Source organism: Macaca thibetana, chromosome 16 (assembly GCF_024542745.1).
Source record: "Macaca thibetana thibetana isolate TM-01 chromosome 16, ASM2454274v1, whole genome shotgun sequence".
Classification (NCBI taxonomy): Eukaryota; Metazoa; Chordata; class Mammalia; order Primates; family Cercopithecidae; genus Macaca; species Macaca thibetana.
The window spans coordinates 58025898-58047040 of NC_065593.1; the positions used below are offsets into that span (position 1 = coordinate 58025898).

Here is a 21143-nt window from a genome sequence, read left to right on the forward strand (position 1 = left end):
TTGGAACCTGATCCCTAAGAACCAATGAGTAGTCCGGGGGTGAGAACTATCCAATGAGAGTGGGCGGTGGGCGGGCCTTGCTCCGCGGGCCGAGCTTCGGGTGCCGGGTGGAGCGAAGCACGGAATGTGTCTCCTGCTGGGGGCCACGGGCGTCGGGAAGACGCTGCTGGTGAAACGGCTGAAGGATATCCTTCCGCGCGGGGACGGGACCGGGGTGCGGGGGTCACCGGACGGGGGCGGGTACTTACCCCTTAACTGCTCGGATCCTTGACCGCTCTGTACAGGTGAGCTCCCGGGATGGGAAGGGCGACCTGGGGGAGCCGCCCCCGACACGGCCCACGGTAGGTGTCCGCTCCCGCGGGTGGAGTTGCGCGGGGTCCGCTCTGCGCTTGGTGAAGAGCTCCGGGCTCCTCTAAGTGCACGCCGAGGCGCAGCGGGTCAGGTCTTGACTTAAGGCCAGCCTTCGGGAGCGTGGGGGAGGCCCGAGCTGAGGATACCTGGCGCGGGATGCGGGGGCCTGCCGCCCTCCACGGGCACTTCCTCTCCCCTCGCAACGGGTTCCTGTGGCTGGTCACCCCCACAGCGAATGCAACTACTGATGGGCGTCGGTCCCTGCTCGCCGTTACTGCTTTAGGGACTGAGCCCTTGGAGAATGGGTCTGCGGGGTTCAGGCCACCGCGTTAGGTGTGGGCACGGTGCTCTTCAGGACTTCACAACGGTACAGCGCTTGTATTGTGTCTGCATCGTGGTTTTTCCTATAGGTGGGCACCAATCTTACTGACATCGTGGCACAGAGAAAGATCACCATCCGGGAGCTGGGGGGGTGCATGGGCCCCATCTGGTCCAGTTACTATGGAAACTGCCGTTGTCTCCTGGTAGGTTGTAATCCTATATGGGCTTTCTTTAGGGACCTGTGTCTACATTTCTGTGATGTCCAGTCCCCACCCTTGCTGTGTGTAGAACGGGGTTTGGGTTATTTAGTGACTATACTGGTCATGGAAACAGGTCCTACGGTAGTGTTGTTTCCTGCTGGGCACCACGTCTGGTTTCTGGTGCTTGCGCTCCCAGGCCCCCGGTAGGAGCTCACAGAGGCCTTGCTGAGGGCAGGGCTGCTGCTTCGCAGAGAACAGACTTAACCCTCTGTGTGGCTCCCTGGTACGTCTGTGTTTATGTTGGAGTTACACATGCCTCTGGTTGGTCCCAATTTAACAAGGCCTGTGCCCCAGATTCCAGTATGGAGAACTGATGGCCACATGAGGACAGACGAGTGTCACCAGATCGTCCTCATAAAACTCGATTCCCTCTGCTTCTGCCTGTTCCCAAAGCTTTGTTTAAAGCTGTTTTGGGCTGGCCGCAGTGGCTTACTCCTATAATCCTAGCACTTTGGGAGGCCGAGGTGGGCGAATCACGAGGTCAGGAGATGGAGACCATCCTGGCTAATACGGTGAAACCCCGTCTCTACTAAAAGTACAAAAAATTAGCCAGGCGTGGTGGCGGGTGTCTGTAGTCCCAGCTACTGGGGAGGCTGAGGCAGGAGAATCACTTGAACACAGGAGGCGGAGGTTTCAGTGAGCCGAGATGGTGCTCCGTCTCAAAAACAAACAAACAAAAGAATGCAGTTTTGCTCTCCCAGTGCCGGGTCTGTGAGGCCCAGGGGAGGAAGTTTGGCAGCATGGCGTTGCTGCCATCTGTTTCTTTTTCCCCAGTTCATGATGGACGCCTCTGACCCCACCCAGCTCTCCGCATCCTGTGTGCAGCTCTTAGGTCTCCTTTCTTCAGAACAGCTCGCAGAAGCATCGGTGCTGATACTCTTCAATAAAATGTACGCGTGCCTGAGCTGAGAGGCAGCACAGCAGGGGCAGGGGCTCCCGGGGACTACAGCCAGGAGCATGGCTGGGTAGGGAGGTGGTGCGGCTGGGGGTCCGGGGCAGGTGTCCCTGAGCTGAGAGGCAGCACAGCAGGGGCAGGGGCTCCCTGGGAGTACAGCCGGGAGCATGGCTGGGTAGGGAGGTGGTGCGGCTGGGGGTCCAGGGCAGGTGTGTGGCAGCCACTACTCTGATGGGCCACTTCTTTCACTCCAGCGACCTACCCTGTTACATGGCCATGGAGGAGATAAAGTCATTAATCAGGCTTCCAGACATCATTGCTTGTGCCAAGCAGAACATCACCACGGCAGAAATCAGTGCCCGTGAAGGCACTGGCTTGGCAGAGGTGCTGGCCTGGCTCCAGGCCACCCACAGAGCCAAAGGTTGACTGCACCGCAGAGGCGCGGCTGACCTGCGCTGGGGAGAGGTGGCAGGGGGCAGTATGGCTTCGCTGCCCATAGTTTCTTCTCACGGGCAGAATAACCCGAAGTAACTCTACATGATGGGGCTCTGCTGAGATGCAATGATGGGTAAACTGAGGCATGCGGAGATGGAAGTTGACATCTGGCCTCTGAAAAAACTGTCTCCAGGGGCCAGGCATGGTGGCTCAGGCCTGTAATGCCAGCACTTTGGTAGGCCAAGGCGGGCTGATCATCTGAAGTTAGGAGTTCGAGACCAGCCTGACCAACATGGAGAAACCGTCTCTACTAAAAATACAAAATTAGCTGGGTGTGGTGGCGCATGCCTGTAATCCCACCTACTTGGGAGGCTGAGGCAGGAGAATCCCTTGAACCCGGGAGGCGGAGGTTGCAGTGAGCCGAGATCACGCCATTGCACTCCAGTCTGGGCAACAAGATGAAACTCCGTCTTAAATAAGAAATAAAAATATAAAAACCTGTCCCCAGACTGGGTGAGCAGGGCCTGCACGTGGCCAAGTGTTCTGTGTCCTGGAGTGGTGCTATAGGGGTTGGCTGCCCTCCTTCCTAGAGACCTGCTGGACTGCCCCCTAGGCGTATGGAATGCACAGTGCCACTGAGACCTGGCCTCTTGCTGTAGCACAAGCTTCAACCTGCTGAGCCACTGGCATCCTGACCCCACGTCCATCACAGACGGCATGAGGCCAGTGAACTGAGTGTGGTCGTAAGAGCCAGGCCTCGAGTTAGAAATGAGCCTGTGGCCGGGCGAGGTGGCTCACGCCTGTAATCCCAGCACTTTGGGAGGCTGAGGCAGGCAGATCACGAGGTCCGGAGTTCGAGACCAGCCTGGCCAACATGGTGAAACTCTGTCTCTACTAAAGATACAAAAAATTAGCTGGGCATGGTGGCTTTTGCCTGTAATCTCAGCTACTCAGGAGGCTGAGGCAGGAGAATCGCTTAAACCTAGGAGACAGAGGTTGCAGTGAGCCTAGATCGCGCCACTGCGCTCCAGCCTGGCTGACGAGCGAAACAGTCTCGGAAAAAAACAAAACGAACCAAGAGCCAGCATTCTCACTTGTTCAGTAAACAGGTATTGCCCTGAAATGCCCACAGGTGTGCCAGGAGGGGCTCAGATGAAGCACAGAAAGTGGCCATGCCACCTGCGGTTCCGCAGCAGCCTGCCTTGACTTTGGTTCTCAGCTGTGGCCGCATGTGGGAGTGTTGATTTGACGGGTCAGTGTCCTGCGGCTGCTGAAACAACAGAAATTTGCTCTCGTGGTTCCGGAGGCTTTCACCAGGGTGGTTTCCTTCCAGAGGCTCCGAGGGAGCATCTGTGCCTTGCCTGTGTAGCGGCTGCAGTGCTCCTCGGCATGCCTGGGCTGTGGCCTGCAGAGCCTGTTTTCGCCCCCATCTTCACGCAGCTTCTCTCCTGTGCCTCTGTTCTCTCCTCTTACAAGGACATCTGTCATTGGAAATCCAGGATGATTCCTCATTATATCTGTAAATGCTCTTCCAAACAAGGTCACCCTTGCTTGTTCCAGGGGTTATAACTTGGACACACCTTTTGGGGACCATTATTTGACTACAACGATTGAATAAGAAACCCTATAGTCCTGAGAATACATGGAAATTTTCTACAAATGTTTTTGCAGCTGGAAGCCTAGGCTCCTTCGATCATGGAAGGAGCTTCGCACCCACCACCCTCCTCCACGTCACAAACCTGCTGTACTTTGCTTGTGGGGAAAGGGGTCTTTATTCCCATGGAGGGCTGTGTGCGATGCCTGGGGTGGCTCAGGCTCCAATCTCTGCTTTCCAGTGTGTCGTGGGCTCTCAACTGTACACAGACTGTGCCCTGTTGGATGCCACCTTTTTTTTTTTTTTTTTGGAGACGAGTATCGCCCAGGTTGGAGTGCAGTGGTGCAATCTCGGTGGCTCACTGTAACCTCTGCCTCCCAGGTTCAAGCAATTCTCCTGCCTCAGCCTCCTGAGTAGCTGGGATTACAGGCACCCGCCACCACGCCCAGCTAATTTTTGTATTTTTAGTAGAGATGAGGTTTCACCATCTTGGCCAGGCTGGTCTTGAACTCCTGACCTTGTGATCACCCGCCTCGGCCTCCCAAAGTGCTGAGATTACAGGCGTGAGCCACTGTGCCTGGCCTTCATGCCACCTTCTTAGACACCACGTGAATCTCCATGCACTGCTCCCCCTGCCCCTTACCACCACCAAGCAGCTACTGGACACCTGAGGTATCTGTCCTGTTAGTACTGTGGGGTGGAAAGATATACCTTTTATCACCCATAAGGGTGACAGCCAACACTTCTAACAAAATACAGGTGAGCAAGAGAAAAGCATTAACAAATTTACTTAATTATTTGAGATAAGCTCTCACTCTGTCTCCGAGACTATAGAGCACAGTGGTGGGATCACAGCTCACTACAGCCTCAAACTCCCAAGCTCGGTCAGTCCTCCCACCTCAGCCTCCTGGGTAGCTGGGATTACAGGCTAATTTTTTGTATTTTTGGTAGAGACGGGGTCTTGCTGTGTGGCCCAGGCTGGTCTTGAGCTTCTGGCCTCAAGTGATCCTTCTGCCTCAGCCTCCCAAAATGCTGGGATTACAGGCATGAGCCACCATGCCTGGCCTAAAAGCATAACAAATGCATTAGTTTGACATGACAGCCGGGCACAGTGGCTCACACCTATAATCCTAACAACTTGGGCGGCCAAGGTGGGCAGATAGCTTGAGGCCAGAAGATTGAGAGAGACCAGCCTGAGCAACATGGTGAAACCCCTTCTTGACTAAAAATACAGAAATTAACCCAGCGTGTTGGCGCCTGCCTGTAATCCCAGCTACTTGGGAGGCTGAGGCAGGAAAATCGCTTCAGCCCAGAAGGTGGAGGTTGCAGTGAGCTAAGATCACGCCACTGCACTCCAGCCTGGGTGACAGATTGAGGCTCCATCTAAAAAAAATAAGTAAATAAAGTTTTACATGACACAGGAGCCTTCATCTATAAAGACCCAGGAAAACCTTTATTTACTTATTTTTGAGATCGAGGCTCCCTCTGTCATCCAGGCTGGAGTGTAGTGGCACAATCTTTGCTCACTGTAACCTCCGCCTCCCAGGTTCAAGTGATTCTCCTGCCTCAGCCTCCCAAGTAGCTGGGATTACACGTGTGTGCCACTACGCCGGGCTAATTTTAGTATTTTTAGTAGAGACAGGGTTTCACATGTTGGCCAGGCTGGTCACGAACCCTTGACCTCAAGTGATCCGCCCGCCTGGGCCTCCCAAAGTGCTGAGATTATAGGCGTGAGCCACTGTGCCTGGCATGAAAATCTTTATTTTTATATTTAGGTTTGACGAATGAGCAGGCATGCAGAAATGTGATTGGACACACAGGATCTGGCGTAACATCCGTTTAACTGGGGAAACCCAGCAAGGCCGCACTGTACAATTCCCCTTCCCCTGGGGATGGGGCAGGACCCCTCGGGAATGAGGATCTTCCAGGGAGAACGGAGAGCGCGACCTTGCTAGGTTTTATGGCTGGCTTTGGGGGAGAGGAGCTCTAGTTTCTATGACCTGCCGTGGGGAAAAAGAATTGTGGTTTCTGGGACTCACTTTGGGGGAGAAAAATGGGCAGGAACCAGGAGGGAAAGACAAAGACCTGGCTTCTGAGGCCTTCCCGTCTCCTCTGGGTCAGAGTACTCTGCATGCCAAGGTGCCATACTTTGGGGTTTAATGAGCCCTAACAGCAGGTCCTTGCAGATGTCACAGGCAACTTGTGATCCAAGTAATTGCCTTTCAGTCCCCCAATTTCAGAGGACTTTAGCAAAGTCTGGTTGAAACGGCCAAGTGTTGGCCGGGCACTGTGGCTCAGGCCTGTAATCCCAGCACTTTGGGAGTCCAAGGTGGGCGGATCACGAGGTCAGCAGATCGAGACCATCTTGGCTAACACGGTGAAACCCCGTCTCTACTAAAAATACCAAAAATTAGCTGGGCGTGGTGGTGGGCACCTGTGGTCCCAGCTACTCGGGAGGCTGAGGCAGGAGAATGATGTAAAACCGGGAGGTGGAGCTTGCAGTGAGCTGAGATTGCACCACTGCACTCCAGTCTGGGCAACAGAGCGACTCCATCTCAAAAAAAAAAAAAAAAAAAAAAAAAGAAGGCCAGGTGCAGTGGCTCACGCCTGTAATCCCAGCACTTTGGGAGGTGGAGACGGGCAGATCACAAGGTCAGGAGATCAAGACCATCCTGGCTAACATGGTGAAACCCCGTCTCTACTAAAAATACAAAAAATTAGCCGGGTGTGGTGGTGGGTGCCTATAGTCCAGCCACTCGAGAGGCTGAGCTTTCAGTGAACCGAGATCGCGCCACTGCACTCAAGCATGGGCGACAGAGTGAGACTCCATCTCAAAAAAAAGAAAAAGAAATGGCCAAGTGTTAGAAGAACCTCTTCAAAGCTGAAAGTCATTGAGTTCTTCAGCTGAGGGCGTAAGAATCCCAGATGTAAGGTTAGCAAGAGTTAGGAGTTCTGGAGTCTTCCCTGCACGCCCAGGCTCTTGACCATCAACAGCCAGATGCTCACAGTATCTGCTCCTCCTGTGGCTCAGCAGGGCTGTGTGTTAGAGCAGCATGTTCAGAATGAAACCGGCGCACTTCCGCCTCGAGGACCTTTGGAAGTCCTGTGGCCCACCGGCGCACTTCCGCCTCGAGGACCTTTGGAAGTCCTGTGGCCTCGTGGGAACACAGATGCTCCAGCACCCGATGTGTTCAGGACTGGGTGGGGGAAGCTTCAACCCTGGAAACATCCCCCTGCTGTGTAAACCAGCCTGCCCCATGGCCAAGGGTAGCGAGAACCCCGGCCACCCCTCGGGTTGCACTACTGTCTGTGCTAGAATTTTGCCCTTCCTGGGCAGAAAAGCTCAACATTTGGCTCAGGGCATAACTGGGAAGAAATATCCACCAAGGGGCCGGGCACGGTGGCTCATGCCTGTAATCCCAGCACTTTGGGAGGCCGAGGTGGGTGGATCATGAGGTCAGGCGATCGAGACCTGGCTAACACGGTGAAACCCCGTCTCTACTAAAAATACTAAAGAATTAGCTGGACATGGTGGTGGGCGCCTGTAGTCCCAGGTACTCGGGAGGCTGAGGCAGCAGAATGGCGTGAACCCAGGAGGTGGAGCTTGCAGTGAGCTGAGATAGAGCCACTGCATTCCAGCCTGGGCGACAGAGGGAGACTCAGTCGCTAAAAAAAAAAATTGAAAAGAAATACCCACCGTGATTTTTGCTGTGAGGCATGAAAACACAAGGTGGCAGCCTGAGGTGCTTGTGGCCACCCAGCTGGAGGCCGGTGGGCTGCGCTTCCCAGCTTGCTTGGAGGAACGTTGTTAGTTGGGAGGAGGTGCCTTTTCTGAAGAAATCCTTGGTGCTGGACATGCTGATCCTGAATGAGTCCTAAGGGTACAGATTTCCAAGACCCGGAGGAGACCACAAGCCTACGTTCCCAGCCAGCGCTGGTGGTAGCTGGGTTCCAGGCAGGTGGAGCCAACGTGGTCTGGAGCTGGCAGCCACACTCTGGCACCTCCTCAGGTGGTTTTCAAGGGTGGGTTCCAGCCAGGGAGCCCTACGCAGGCGTGGCATGACGCCACGGGAGGACAGTCTCGGGATGGGCGGATAAGGACCCTCCTTGCCTGCTGCTGACAGGCCGGGTGCTGCAGGCCACTTTGAATGACCCACGTTCCCAAAACCATCAGGTCCCCACTTTGCTGGCACACAGTGTCAATTGGGGTGTCCTGTGGGGTGGATGAGGGGTGCTGGGGACTCCCCTGGCCTTGTCACCCAGACCCCCACCCGACTTTAGGGTCCCTGCGCTCAGCAGCTGTTCTGGGCCCAGGCACGCTGGACCCCCCATCAGTGCACATGCCGAGCCCACTTCACTCCTGAGTCTGTGAAAACTGATGCTGTTGAGGACCCCACTGTTGTGAGTCATCTCTGCCTGTGGGCTCTTCTCAGCACAGATGTAGCACCTGCATATGAATTGTTTTTCTTTTCTGTTTTAGAGTTCTGTTACAGCCCAGGCTGGAGTGCAGAGGTACAATCACAGCTCACAGGCCCATACGGTGCAGCAGCCAGGCAGAGGCACTCCTCCCTTCCCAGACGGTGGGGTGGCCTTGACCTCTCAGGTTTGAATGATCCTCTCATTTCAGCCTCCCGAGTAGCTGGGACCACAGGCACGGTGCCACCACAGCTGGCCTGAATTGTCTTTAACGGTTTGGAGTTCCCATGAAACTAAATGCTAATCAAAGGATAGCTGTGGGGAAAAGAAAGAGATCAGACTGTTTTTTTTTGTTGTTGTTGAGACAGAGTCTCGCTCTGCCACCCAGGCTGGAGTGCAGTGGCCGGATCTCAGCTCACTGCAAGCTCCGCCTCCCGGGTTCACGCCATTCTCCTGCCTCAGCCTCCCGAGTAGCTGGGACTATAGGCGCCCGCCACCTCGCCCGGCTAGTTTTTTGTATTTTTAAAGTAGAGACGGGGTTTCACCATGTCAGCCAGGATGGTCTCGATCTCCTGACCTCGTGATCCGCCCGTCTCGGCCTCCCAAAGTGCTGGGATTACAGGCTTGAGCCACCGCGCCCGGCCCCGAGATCAGACTGTTACTGTGTCTATGCAGAAAGTAGACATAAGAAACTCCATTTTGTTCTGTACTAAGAGAAATTCTTCTGCCTTGAGATGCTGTTAATCTGTAACCCTAGCCCCAACCCTGTGCTTGCAGACACATGCTGTGTTGACTCAGGGTTTAATGGATTTAGGGCTGTGCAGGATGTGCTTTGTGTTTTTTTTGTTTTTTGTTTTTGTTTTTTTGTTTTTTGAGACAGAGTCTCGCTCTGTCGCCCAGGCTGGATGGAGTGCAGTGGCCAGATCTCAGCTCACTAGAAGCTCCGCCTCCCGGGTTTACGCCATTCTCCTGCCTCAGCCTCCCGAGTAGCTGGGACTACAGGTGCCCGCCACCTCGCCCGGCTAGTTTTTTTGTATTTTTTTTTTTTTTTTTTTTGAGATGGAGTCTGGCTCTGTCGCCCAGGCTGGAGTGCAGTGGCGCGATCTCAGCTCACTGCAAGCTCCGCCTCCCGGGTTCCCGCCATTCTCCTGCCTCAGCCTCCCGAGTAGCTGGGACTACAGGCGCCCGCCACCTCGCCCGGCTAGTTTTTTTGTATTTTTTAGTAGAGACGGGGTTTCACCGTGTTCACCAGGATGGTCTCGATCTCCTGACCTCGTGATCCGCCCGTCTCGGCCTCCCAAAGTGCTGGGATTACAGGCTTGAGCCACCGCGCCCAGCTAGGATGTGCTTTGTTGAAAAAGTGCTTGAAGGCCGTATGCTTGCTCAAAGTCATTGCCATTCTCTAAACTCAGTACCCAGAGACACAATGCACTGCGGAAGGAAGGCCGCAGGGACCTCTGCCCAGCAAAGCCGGGTATTGTCCCAGATTTCTCCCCATATGATAGCCTGAGATATGGCCTCGTGGGAAGGGAAAGACCTGACCGTCCCCCAGCCCCACACCCATAAAGGGTCTGTGCTGAGGAGGATGAGTGAAAGAGGAAGGCATCTGTCTCCTGCTCATCCCTGGAAATGGAATGTCTTGGTGTAAAACCCGATTGTATGTTCTATTTACTGAGATATGAGAAAACTGCCTTAGGGCTGGAGGTGAGACATGCTAGCGGCAATACTGCTCTTTAATGCACCGAGATGTTTGTGTACCTGCACATCAAAGCACAGCACCTTTCCTTAAACTTATTTATGACACAGAGATCTTTGCTCACATGTTTTCCTGCTGACCCTCTCCCCACTATTACCCTATTGTCCTGCCACATCCCCCTCTCTGAGATGGTAAAGAGAGTGATCAATAAATACTGAGGGAACTCAGAGACCAGTGCCAGCACTGTCCTCTGTCCTCCATATGCTGAGTGCCGTTCCCCTGGGCCCACTGTTCTTTCTCTATACTTTGTCTCTGTCTCTTATTCATTTTCTCAATCTCTCGTCCCACCTGACGAGAAACACCCACAGGTGTGGAGGGGCTGGCCCCCTTCAGATAGTATTATACAGTATGTGAAATTACATCATTAATATTTTTTCCTCAAAAAAAAATCACATTAATAAATGTGTGATAAGGTTGGCTGCTGGGAAGCAGAGGTTGTGGTGAGCCAAGATCGTGCCATTGCACTCCCACCTGGGCAACAAGAGCAAAACTCCATCTCAAAAAAAAAAAAGAAAAGCAGGAGGGGTGAGCTGGCCTCTCCTGAAACCCCAGCACTGACGGAAGTCAAGGCAGGCTAACCTCTTAAGCCCAGGACTTTGAGACCAGCATGCCACTGCACTCCTGCCAAGGTGACAGCAAGGCCCTGCCTCAAAAAAAAAAAAAAAAAAAAAAAAAAAAAAACGCCAAGTACAGTGGCTCACGCCTGTAACCCCAGCACTTTGGGCGGCCAAACCAGGTGGATCCCTTGAGTCCATAAGTTCGAGACCAGCCTGGGCAACGTGGCAAAACCCCATCTATACAAAAAGCACAAAAAATTATTTGGGTGTTTTGGTAAGTACCTGTTGTCCCAAGTACTTGGGAGGCTGAGGTGGGAGGATCGCCTGAGCCCCGGCTTGAGGCTGCAGTGTGCTTATGCCACTGCACCCCAGCCTGGGCAACAAAGAGGCCCTAAAAACCACCAGGGGTTTCCCTCCCAGCAGCTGAAATCTGAGAATCGTGGATGCAGTGGAGAGCATGAGCGCTCTCCCAGCCCTGTGGGACGCCTTCACTTAGCCACACAGGGGCCGACACACGCCCAAAACCAAACGCACCGAGCGAGTGGGAGTGCCGAGCGAGTGGGAGTGCCGCCCGCTGCCGCCCCAGCCCTTTCCCAGGGAAAGGCCACCCCCTTCCAGCTGCTGCATGTGCTCTAGGGCTGAGTTCTGGCTGCTGCAAAACCAACATGCCAACGCCAGGGCTGGGGCCACCCGGTACATCACAAGGTGGGAAAACCATTCATCCGACAGAAACACGTCCATAAGAGGAAAACAGCCCTGACTTTAAATATCTATTCTCCACATTAAAACTTCTAACTAAAAGGTAAACTTTAATGTTGAAAATGCAAACTTGGGGAAGACAGAAAAGATCACATACAAGGCTGTCACTTCACAGTTGGAAGGTTGCACAGCGGCCGGGCAGAGGCGCTCCTCACTTCCCAGACAGGGCAGTGTCCGGGCAGAGGCGCTCCTCACTTCCCAGACAGTTGGCGGCCGGGCAGAGGCGCTCCTCACTTCCCAGACGGTGGTGGCAGCAGCCGGGCAGAGGCGCTCCTCACTTCCCAGACGGTGGGGCAGCAGGGGCAGAGGCGCTCCTCACTTCCCAGACGGTGGGGCAGCAGCCGGGCAGAGGCGCTCCTCACTTCCCAGACGGTTGGGGCAGCAGCCGGGCAGAGGCGCTCCTCACTTCCCAGACAGTGGGGCAGCAGCCGGGCAGAGGGCGCTCCTCACTTCCCAGACGGTTGGCGGCCGGGCAGAGGCGCTCCTCACTTCCCAGACAGTTGGTGGCCGGGCAGAGGCGCTCCTCACTTCCCAGACGGTGGGGCAGCAGCCGGGCAGAGGCGCTCCTCACTTCCCAGACAGTTGGCGGCCGGGCAGAGGCGCTCCTCACTTCCCAGACAGTTGGTGGCCGGGCAGAGGCGCTCCTCACTTCCCAGACAGTTGGTGGCCGGGCAGAGGCGCTCCTCACTTCCCAGACAGTTGGTGGCCGGGCAGAGGCGCTCCTCACTTCCCAGACAGTTGGTGGCCGGGCAGAGGCGCTCCTCATTTCCCAGACAGTTGGCGGCCCGGCAGAGGCACTCCTCACTTCCCAGATGGTTGGCGGTGGATGGACCCAGGCAATCCTCACTTCCCAGATGGTTGGCGGTGGATGGACCCAGGCACTCCTCACTTCCCAGATGGTTGGCGGTGGATGGACCCAGGCAATCCTCACTTCCCAGATGGTTGGCTGACAGCCAGGCAGAGGCGCTCCTCACTCCCTAGACGGTGCTGGGCAGTCGGACTCCATTGCTGGATGTGTGACTTGGGTTTAAGCCTCTCCCTTCTGCCCTCATCTGGAAATGCTGACAGCCTGGGCCTCCCTCCTTTGGCACTGGATGGAGACTGAAGCCTGGCAAGGCCCTGCCCTCAGCAGGAACTCCCCTGGGCCCCACTCTGTGACCCCGAGCTCAGGCCAGGATTTTTCCTTTACTTTCTCCAGCCACTTTGGGCCTCCCGGCTCTCTGAGCCCTCTGAGGTAGGTGACAACCCTGTTGCCACTGTTTGTTTTTTTTTTTCTCTTTTCGTGTATTTTTAGTAGAGATGTGGTTTCACCATGTTGGCCAGGCTGGTTTGAACTCCTGACCTCAGGTGATCCACTTGCCTCGGCTGCCCAAAGTGCTGGGATTATAGGTGTGAGCCACCGTGCCCAGTCCCCAGGTCCCACCTTAGTGTATGTGTTGTCATCACGTTTCACCCCAAGCAGACCTTGGGTGGGCAGCCTCTGTGGGGACCACTCACAACTGACCTGTAGTCATGGTCGCCTGCAGAGCCCTTGCAGGTGGTCCAGATGTGCCCAGTGGCCCTGCCCCGAAGCGTCTTCCCTGCCCGTGGCCTGCTCTGCCTGATGTGCACTGTGCGCTCAGCTCTGCTGACTCCCAGGGCCTCCGTCACACACCAAGCCAGCCTCATCAGCTGTCTCACTAGTTGGTGTTCAGGGACAGGGACCCAGCCCTTCCTAAGGTGCACCTGGGCTGAGACTCAGAATGGACGTTCAAAACAAAGACATGGCGCTGTGAGTGACACCGGGCCCCACGGGCCGTCTGTCAACCAGGCCTTGGCCCTAGTCCATTGGACACTCACCCCTTGCAGGATGTGGACCCGCTAGTGCCCAACGTATAAACAAGTAGCTGGAGGCCCCACCCCACACTGCTGGCATGGCCTGCCTCTCCCCTACCCAGGTGTGGCAGCTCCTGGTGCCAGTTTCCCAGGAGCATGGCCAGGCCCCGGGTGTCTCTCCATCACGGCCGCGGCTCTGGCTTCTTCCGGGAAGTGAGGTGGGGTCGCTCCCCGTGCAGCAGCCGCCGCCGCTGCTTCAACACCCTGTAGGCCTGCACGGCCCGCTCTCTTTCCTCCCCCACAATCCGCTGGCGGGCCAAGGAGGCGGTCAGGGGCTGGGACACACCGCTGGGGCTCAGAAGCATCCTCAGCATCTGCGATCTCCTGCCAGGCTGCGGGAAAGAGGGGAGGGTGAGGCACAGGCTGGGAAAGGAGGGGACGCCACAGAAAGCCTCACAGCACCAACAGCTCTCTGGCCAGTGAGAATGCTGCACTCTCAGGCCACACACCAGACAGCGCACACGTTGGCTGAGGATTTTTTTTTTTTCTTGACAAAGGATCTCACTATGTTGTCCAGGCTGGTATCAACTCCTGGGCTCAAGCGATCCACCTGCCTTGGCCTCCCAATGTGCTGGGATTACAGGTGTGACCCACTGTATCCAGCCTGTCCAAGGCTTCTGTTCCCTGGCAGCACTGGGGGACAGACTCAGTTGTCCCCATGCCCCACTTACCTGGTCCTTGCTTACACTCCTCCGGGGCCTGACAGTCAGCTCTGGGGGCTGCAGGACAACCTCTCCAAACGTCACCGTGTCTGGAAGGGCAGAGTACAACTGAGGACTGCTGCCCACAGCCACTGCACCCGACACCCAGCGCCACCACCCGCCCACCTCCCTCCCGTAGGGCTGGGACAGAACACCAACTCATCCAGTGGTCTAATGGCTGTGGACCCCAGGTGCAGCCAGGGCTGGTGGGGAACAGAAGGCCTGTGCCCAGGCCCTGCCCGGACCACTGCTGACACCATCGCTTTGGGAGGAGCTACCTCGGAGCAACTCCTGCTCCAGCCTGTCGGCCGCCTTTTCCTCCTTTTTCCGTTGGACTTTATCTAGTCGCCGCTTCTGGAACCTGGGGAAGAAAGCACATGTCACTCGGATTCCTAAATTCTCTTTCCACCCAGGGAGGAGGCAGAGGCCGCCCCGCCCACAAGGATCCTCTGTGGCAGAGCAGGGACCCGAGAACAGGCGGCTGCCTCCAAGTCCCTGCTCCCCTCACTGCCCCAAACCCACTCCAAGTCCCGGCTCCCCTGACTGCCCCCACCCACTCCAAGTCCCCGCTCCCCTCACTGCCCCAAACCATAGCTGCCACCAAAGGAGGCTCTGAGCCCAGCAGGCCCCTCAGGGGTCCCCTCAGTGATTCTCAGCCGGGGACGGCTGCCTCCCAGGGAGCGTCTGACAATGTGTGCAGACACGCAGGCGTCTCATGGGCAGGGGCTACTGGCACCTGGTGCGTGAAGGCTGGGAATGCTGCCAAAGACCCCTACAGAGACTCATCCAGCCCACCCGGTGCTGCTGTGTCTAAAGGGCCTGACACGTATCGTGTGTCACATCTCCCTCACTGTGAATCTGGAAGCTTCACCTTCGGCGACAGCTCTGGAGATCACTGTGGCGCTAAGCTGTGTCTGGGACACGTTCTCTGGGATGAACTTTCATTGGCAAAGGTAATTGTAAGTAATACAACAGCCCAGAAACAGGGAATCTACAGAGCTGAAAGCAACCTCTCTAAACTTCAAAGTTTTTTTTTTTCTTTTCTTTTTTTTTTGAGATGGAGTCTCGTGCTCTGTCACCAGACTGGAGCACAGTGGCGCGATCTCAGCTCACTGCAACCTCTACCTCCTGGATTCAAGCGATTCCCCTGCCTCAGGCTCCCAGGTAGCTGGAATTACAGGCACGCACCACCACATGTGGCTAATTTTTGTGTGTGTGTTTTAGTAGAGACAGGGTTTCATCATGTTGGCCAGGATGGTTTCGATCTCCTGACCTTGTGATCCACCTGCCTTGGCCTCCCAAAGTGCTGGGATTACAGGTGTGAGCTACTGCACTTGGTCAAAGCATTTAGAGAATTAGAAAGGTGTGGCCAGGCGCACCTTTTGTTTTAACAAAGCTTTTGTTGAAACTGCCTCCCCATCCTGCCTACAGGGATGGGCAGAGGAGCTAATGCTTGTGGTGGGCTTACTACTCCTGCCAGCCACCATCCTTAGGAACGGAATGAGAAATCCATCTGAACCTTGTGGCCACTCTACAGTCGAGGAAGGCCAGGCTGAGGAGATGCCACAGAGCGGCAGGGACAGCAGAGCCAGTACAGCCAGAGCTCTCGAGTCTCTTGGACCAGGAAGGGCCCCAATGGAAACAGAACCCCCGGGCACGTCGCCCTCAGACCGACCCCCCAAGGGCGGATTTCCGCAGGGCCAGGGCTTTCTGGAGCTTTTCCTGTGAAAAGCAAGGACCAAGCGAGGTCTCCGCAGAGTCCCCAGTTCCACAGCCTCCTGGAGGCCACACCCTCGCTAGCTCCCAGCTGGACGATCTGACTCGCCAACTCCCAGGGCTCCAGCTTGGTTTCCCTGAATCCGGGCTGCCCCATAGCTATGAAACAGGGTCCCTGCAGAGGGCCATCATGGGAACCCAATGTCCTCCCACCGGCTCCGGGGGCAGGCCCCGACCCCTCCTGCCTCCACTCACGCTTTTTTTGCTTTTTTCTGCTCAGACCTCTCCGTGGGAGCCGCCTGTACCTCTGGCTTCCGGGGGACCTGGTTCTTGCTGAGGAACAGCACATGCTGGGCCTCTTGCTGCATGCGCTGCATATAGGCCCCATCGGACTCCCCCTTCCTCTGTTTGAACTTGGGGACGGCAATGTCGGGCTCCACTCCCTTTGCCTCCTTCTCCAATGTCTTTCTGAAGGTCACCTGGGCTGAGGACAAAGGGAGGCCTCAGAGGAGACACGAGGCAGACAGTGGCAGGCAGGTGGCCCATGCTCATTTCCCCTCCCGAAGCCTAAAGAAGGGAAGACCAGGTTGGCTGGAAGCAGCCCAACGATAGCAGCTGAAGAGGATCTAGAATGTCCAGCCTGGCATCCCCAGGGATGCACAGCTGTGCTGAAAAAGGAAAGCAGAAACAACCTAAATGTCCACCCCTAGGTGGCTGGTTGAATGAATTCTCCTCTGAGCACCCACAGACTCCACCACACAGCTGCTGAAGGAAGCCCAGCGGAGCTACACATAGAAACGTGGGCAGACCTACGACACCACTGTGAACACAAGCGCAGGACCCGACGCGAGTGTAGAACACAGGAGTGGACAGTGCCGTGTAGAACGGGCCAGGCAAGTGTAGAACACAGGAGTGGACAGTGCCGTGTAGAACGGGCCAGGCGAGTGTAGAACACAGGAGTGGACACTGCCGTGTAGAACGGGACAGGCGAGTGTAGAACACAGGAGTGGACACTGCCGTGTAGAACGGGACAGGCGAGTGTAGAAAAAAGGAGTGGACACTGCCGTGTAGAACAGGACAGGCGAGTGTAGAACACAGGAGTGGACACTGCCGTGTGTAGAACGGGACAGGCGAGTGTAGAACACAGGAGTGGACAGTGCCGTGTAGAACGGGCCAGGCGAGTGTAGAACACAGGAGTGGACAGTGCCGTGTAGAACGGGCCAGGCGAGTGTAGAACACAGGAGTGGACACTGCCGTGTAGAACGGGCCAGGCGAGTGTAGAACACAGGAGTGGACACTGCCGTGTAGAACGGGACAGGCGAGTGTAGAAAAAAGGAGTGGACACTGCCGTGTAGAACGGGCCAGGCGAGTGTAGAACACAGGAGTGGACACTGCCGTGTAGAACGGGCCAGGCGAGTGTAGAACACAGGAGTGGACACTGCCGTGTAGAACGGGACAGGCGAGTGTAGAACACAGGAGTGGACACTGCCGTGTAGAACGGGCCAGGCGAGTGTAGAACACAGGAGTGGACACTGCCGTGTAGAACGGGACAGGCGAGTGTAGAAAAAAGGAGTGGACAGTGCCGTGTAGAACAGGCCAGGCGAGTGTAGAACACAGGAGTGGACAGTGCCAGGCAGGGGGTTGTGTTCATAAATATATGAAGACATGCATATTACCGGGCATAGTGGTTCACACCTATAATCCCAGCACTTTGGAAGGCTGAGGTGGACGGATCACTTGAGGCCAGAGTTTGAAACCAGGACTGGCCGGCCGGTAGAACGGGCGGCGAGTGTCAACACCTGTAATCCCAGCACTTTGGGAGGCGAGGCGGGAGGATCACAAGGTCAGGAGATCGAGACCACGGTGAAACCCCGTCAGGCTACTAAAAAACAAAAAAATTGGACAGGCGCGGTTGTGGCGCCTGTAGTGTCCCAGCTACTCGGGAGTGGACTGAGGCAGGAGGTTGTGTTCATGAACCCGGGATGGCGAGCTTGCAGTGACCGAGATCGCGCACACTGCACTCCAGCCTTTGGAAGCGACAGAGCGAGACTCCGTCTCAAAAAAAAGAAAAAAAAAAGAAACCAGACTGGCCAACATGGCAAAACTCAGCCTTTACTAAAAATACAAAAACTAGCCAGGTGTGGTGGCACAGGCCTGTAATCCCAGCTACTCGGGGCGCTGAGGCACAAGACTCACTTGAACTCGGGAGGTGGAGGTTGCAGTGAGCCAAGATTCTGTCTCCAAAAAAAAAAAAGGCCAGGCACAGTGGCTCACGCCTGTAATCCCAGCACTTTGGGAGGCTGAGGTGGGGAAATCACTTGAGGTCAGGAATTCAAAACCAGCCTAGCTAACATAGTGAAACCCCGTCTCTACTACAAATACAAAAATTAGATGGGCTTGGTGGTGTGTGCCTGTAATCCCAGCTACTTGGGAGGTTGAGGCAGGAGAATTGCTTGAACTGGGATCTCGAAGGCAGAGGTAGCAGCGAGCTGAGATTGTGCCACTGCACTCCAGCCTGAGCTAGACCAAGACTCTGTCTAAAAAAAAAAAAAAAAAAAAAACACGCAAAAAAATGTAGCCAGGTGTGGTGGTGCGCAGCTGTAATCCCAGCTACTCAGGCAGCTGAGGCACGAGAATTGCTTAAACCCAGGAGGTGGAGGTTGCAGTGAGCCCAGATCATGCTACTGTACTCCAGCCTGGGCGACAAAGCAAGACTCCATCTCAATAAATAAATAAATAAATAAATAAATAAACAAAGGTGCCAGTGCAATGCAGCACGGTTCAGAATATGCCATCTGCTACCCAGGCCAGTGCGCCTCCTCCCTGCACCTTCCTCACCTCTATCTCACCATCCCGTTGGCAGCCATATAACCCCCAACGAGAAGCCTACAGTTTATACACAAATTATAAAACAGCTTTGCTGTAAAATCAGTCCCACGTCTGGGAAGAGAAATGTGTCTATATCCAAAATATACAAACAATGGACACCGTTTCCCAACGTGCCCAGAGTGGTTACCTCTGGGTTGCAATGGTGGGACATGTGGCCACCCTACCCAGACTTGGGGGAGGAAGGCAGACTTCTCAGAGGGGCCTGATGGAATTTCCTCCTTTGGCTCCAGACTCCACCCACTTCTCTCTACCATGGCTTCAGCACTCTTGTCCCAAGAACCATGGCTTCTCCCTGGCAGCAGTGCTGACACCTGCCAAGTCCACTCTTGCTCGCTACATCGCCACTCGGTGACCTTGTTTTGCTTACAGTAAACATGAATTGGCCATGCCCTGCTAAAAACTCTGATGGATCTTCGCAACTTTTGGGGGGAAAAAAACGCCACTCCTTAGCCTGGCTCCTGAGGCCCCGTAACGGGTGCTCCCCGCCCACCCCACAGCCTCCTTCCAAGCCTCCTCTGGAACCACAGCGCCACCCGCTGCCAGCCACTACTTTGGTTTTGTCCACACTTTCCCCACCTTCTGAGCACTGGGTCTTGGCATATTTCCTCTGCCTGAAACGTTCTGAAGTATTTGGGCGATTGGGCGGGTTGAGACACACAAAGCTTCACTGCCGCCCAGTATGGGCCTGCACACACCTGCTTTCTTCCTCTTCTTGTTACTGATCGGGTTTTTCATCTCCTGGCGGCTCCTCATAATCTCCCGGAGACGGAAAGGGATCTCCTGTTCATCCTGGTTCTTGGGCTTGCAGTTCACTTTCTTCTTCTCTTTGCTGGGAAGAAGAACACGTGAGTGAGACCCGTTGCAAGTAAAGCATAAGCAGAATCAATAAGAGAAACAATAATTGGGTCTGGCAATAGAATTTACAGGGGCGGGCAGGGCGTGGTGGCTCACGCCTGTAATCCCAGCACTTTGGGAGGCCGAGGCGGGCGGATCACGAGGTCAGGAGATCGAGACCATCCTGGCTAACGCAGTAAAACCCCATCTCTACTAAAAATACAAAAAAATTGGCCGGACGTGGTGGCGGGTGACTGTAGTCCCAGCTACTCGGGAGGCTGAGGCAGGAGAATGGCGCGAACCCAGAAGGCGGAGCTTGCAGTGAGCTGAGATGGCGCCATTGCACTCCAGCCTGGGGGACAGAGCGAGACTCCATCTCAAAAAAAAAAAAAAAAAGGAATCTACAAGGCCACATCTGGCTTCTGTGGTGCGAGCCAGTCCAGGGAGCAGGGATCTTTCCTCTCGGTCTCACTCAGTGGCTGTCCCTGAACCGCTTCCTCACAGGACGCGAGGCTGAAAGGCACTCCGAAAGCCCAGGAGGCCTTTCTGCCCTGACCTCTGTCAGGCCTCTGAGCCCAAGCCAAGTCACTGTATCACCTGTGACCTGCACGTATCCATCTGGATGGCCTCAAGTAACTGAAGCATCACAAAACAAATGAAATTTAAATGGCCTGTTCCTGCCTTAGCTGATGACATTCCACCACAAAAGAGGTGAAAATGGCCGGTCCTTGCCTTTTTTTTTTTTTTTTTTTTGAGACGGAGTCTCACGCTGTTGCCCAGGCTGGAGTGCAGTGGCGCGATCTCGGCTCACTGCAAGCTCCGCCTCCTGGGTTCCCGCCATTCTCCTGCCTCAGCCTCCTGAGTAGCTGGGACTACAGGCGCCCACCACGGCGCCCGGCTAATTTTTTGTATTTTTTAGTAGAGACGGGGTTTCACTGGTCTCGATCTCCTGACCTTGTGATCCGCCCGCCTCGGCCTCCCAAAGTGCTGGGATTACAGGCTTGAGCCACCGCGCCCGGCCTCGGTCCTTGCCTTAACTGTTGACATTACCTTGTGAAATTCCTTCTCCTGGCTCAAAAAAGCTCCCCCACTGAGCACCTTGTGACCCCCGGCCCTGCCCGCCAGAGGACAACTCCCTTTGACTATAATTTTCCTTTAGCTACCCAAATCCTATAAAACGGTCCCACCCCAATCTTCCTTCGCTGACTTTCTTTTCGGACTCAGCCCGCCTGCACCCAGGTGATAAAAAGCTTTATTGCTCACACAAAGCCTGTTTGGTGGTCTCTTCATACGGACACGCGTGAAAACCTCGTCCAGAACCGCAAAGACGGGACAGTGGGACGCGGTAAAGGCAAAACCTGGGACTCCCTCGCGCCTCCATTCATTCAACCGATCCTGGTGGGGCGCAGGTGCAGAGGACAGCACTGAGCCCCGCCTGGGAAAGGCGTCAGAGCGAATGCTCCCTAGGGTGTCCGGGAGGGAGCCTTCTAGGCGTCTCCTTCCTAGGGGAAGTGCAGCGGCCTCGCGGGGCAGCGCACTCACCTGCGAAGCCCGGGCCACGGGGCTGGGCGCTGCTTCCCCAGCGGCTGCACTTGCTGCCGCCGCCGTGCCCGTCGGGGACTCCCAGGACCCGCCTGCGCCCTGGGCACCGCTGCACCGCGTCCAGCTCGCGCCATCTCCACTCCGGGAACTTCCCTAGGGAAGCCACTTCCGCCTTCCTGCACGGTTCCGCCACCGATGGGCACTTCCGCTTCCTGCGCTCAGCCCCTCGCTCGCTGGAGCGG

At 55.6% G+C, this 21143-nt stretch overlaps 7 protein-coding genes across 13 annotated transcripts in view; 3 read left to right on the forward strand and 4 right to left on the reverse strand.

The window, feature by feature from the left end:
• OXLD1 (oxidoreductase like domain containing 1) overlaps positions 1–21143 on the forward strand; it is a 157610-nt gene that overhangs the window by 134739 nt on the left and 1728 nt on the right. The gene's annotated exons all lie outside the window — the stretch shown is intronic.
• SLC25A10 (solute carrier family 25 member 10) overlaps positions 1–21143 on the reverse strand; it is a 101793-nt gene that overhangs the window by 38489 nt on the left and 42161 nt on the right. The gene's annotated exons all lie outside the window — the stretch shown is intronic.
• The window catches only part of MRPL12 (mitochondrial ribosomal protein L12), a 167324-nt gene that overhangs the window by 24891 nt on the left and 121290 nt on the right, over positions 1–21143 (reverse strand). Inside the window, exon 1 of one of the 2 annotated variants that reach the window (XM_050764069.1) lies at positions 20465–20468. The exons of the other annotated variant lie outside the window; for it this stretch is intronic. The gene's annotated coding sequence lies outside the window, so the exon portion shown is untranslated. Of the gene's footprint in view, positions 1–20464; positions 20469–21143 lie in introns of those variants that run through there. 2 annotated transcript variants of the gene reach the window in all.
• HGS (hepatocyte growth factor-regulated tyrosine kinase substrate) overlaps positions 1–21143 on the reverse strand; it is a 56199-nt gene that overhangs the window by 19373 nt on the left and 15683 nt on the right. The window lies entirely within an intron of this gene.
• ACTG1 (actin gamma 1) overlaps positions 1–21143 on the forward strand; it is a 181429-nt gene that overhangs the window by 1642 nt on the left and 158644 nt on the right. The window lies entirely within an intron of this gene.
• ARL16 (ADP ribosylation factor like GTPase 16) lies at positions 66–2771 on the forward strand. 2 transcript variants are annotated; one of them, XM_050764103.1, is made up of 5 exons: positions 66–185; positions 283–341; positions 762–875; positions 1707–1822; positions 2082–2771. In XM_050764103.1, the coding sequence occupies exons 1-5, from the start codon at positions 125–127 to the stop codon at positions 2251–2253; spliced, it is 522 nt and encodes a 173-aa protein (XP_050620060.1). In that variant the 5' UTR covers positions 66–124; the 3' UTR covers positions 2254–2771. The 2 variants fall into 2 exon arrangements, with proteins under 2 accessions (XP_050620060.1, XP_050620059.1); XM_050764102.1 differs by having other exon boundaries at positions 115–284.
• The window catches only part of CCDC137 (coiled-coil domain containing 137), a 150931-nt gene continuing 141635 nt past the window's right edge, over positions 11848–21143 (reverse strand). Inside the window, exons 2-7 of the mRNA XM_050764059.1 lie at positions 20902–21099; positions 19221–19354; positions 15892–16120; positions 14199–14281; positions 13891–13970; positions 11848–13551 (exon numbers count right to left, since the gene is read on the reverse strand). Coding sequence (XP_050620016.1) covers positions 13342–13551; positions 13891–13970; positions 14199–14281; positions 15892–16120; positions 19221–19354; positions 20902–21035 — 870 coding nt within the window. The 5' untranslated portion in view covers positions 21036–21099 and the 3' untranslated portion in view covers positions 11848–13341. The remainder of the gene's footprint in view (positions 13552–13890; positions 13971–14198; positions 14282–15891; positions 16121–19220; positions 19355–20901; positions 21100–21143) is intronic.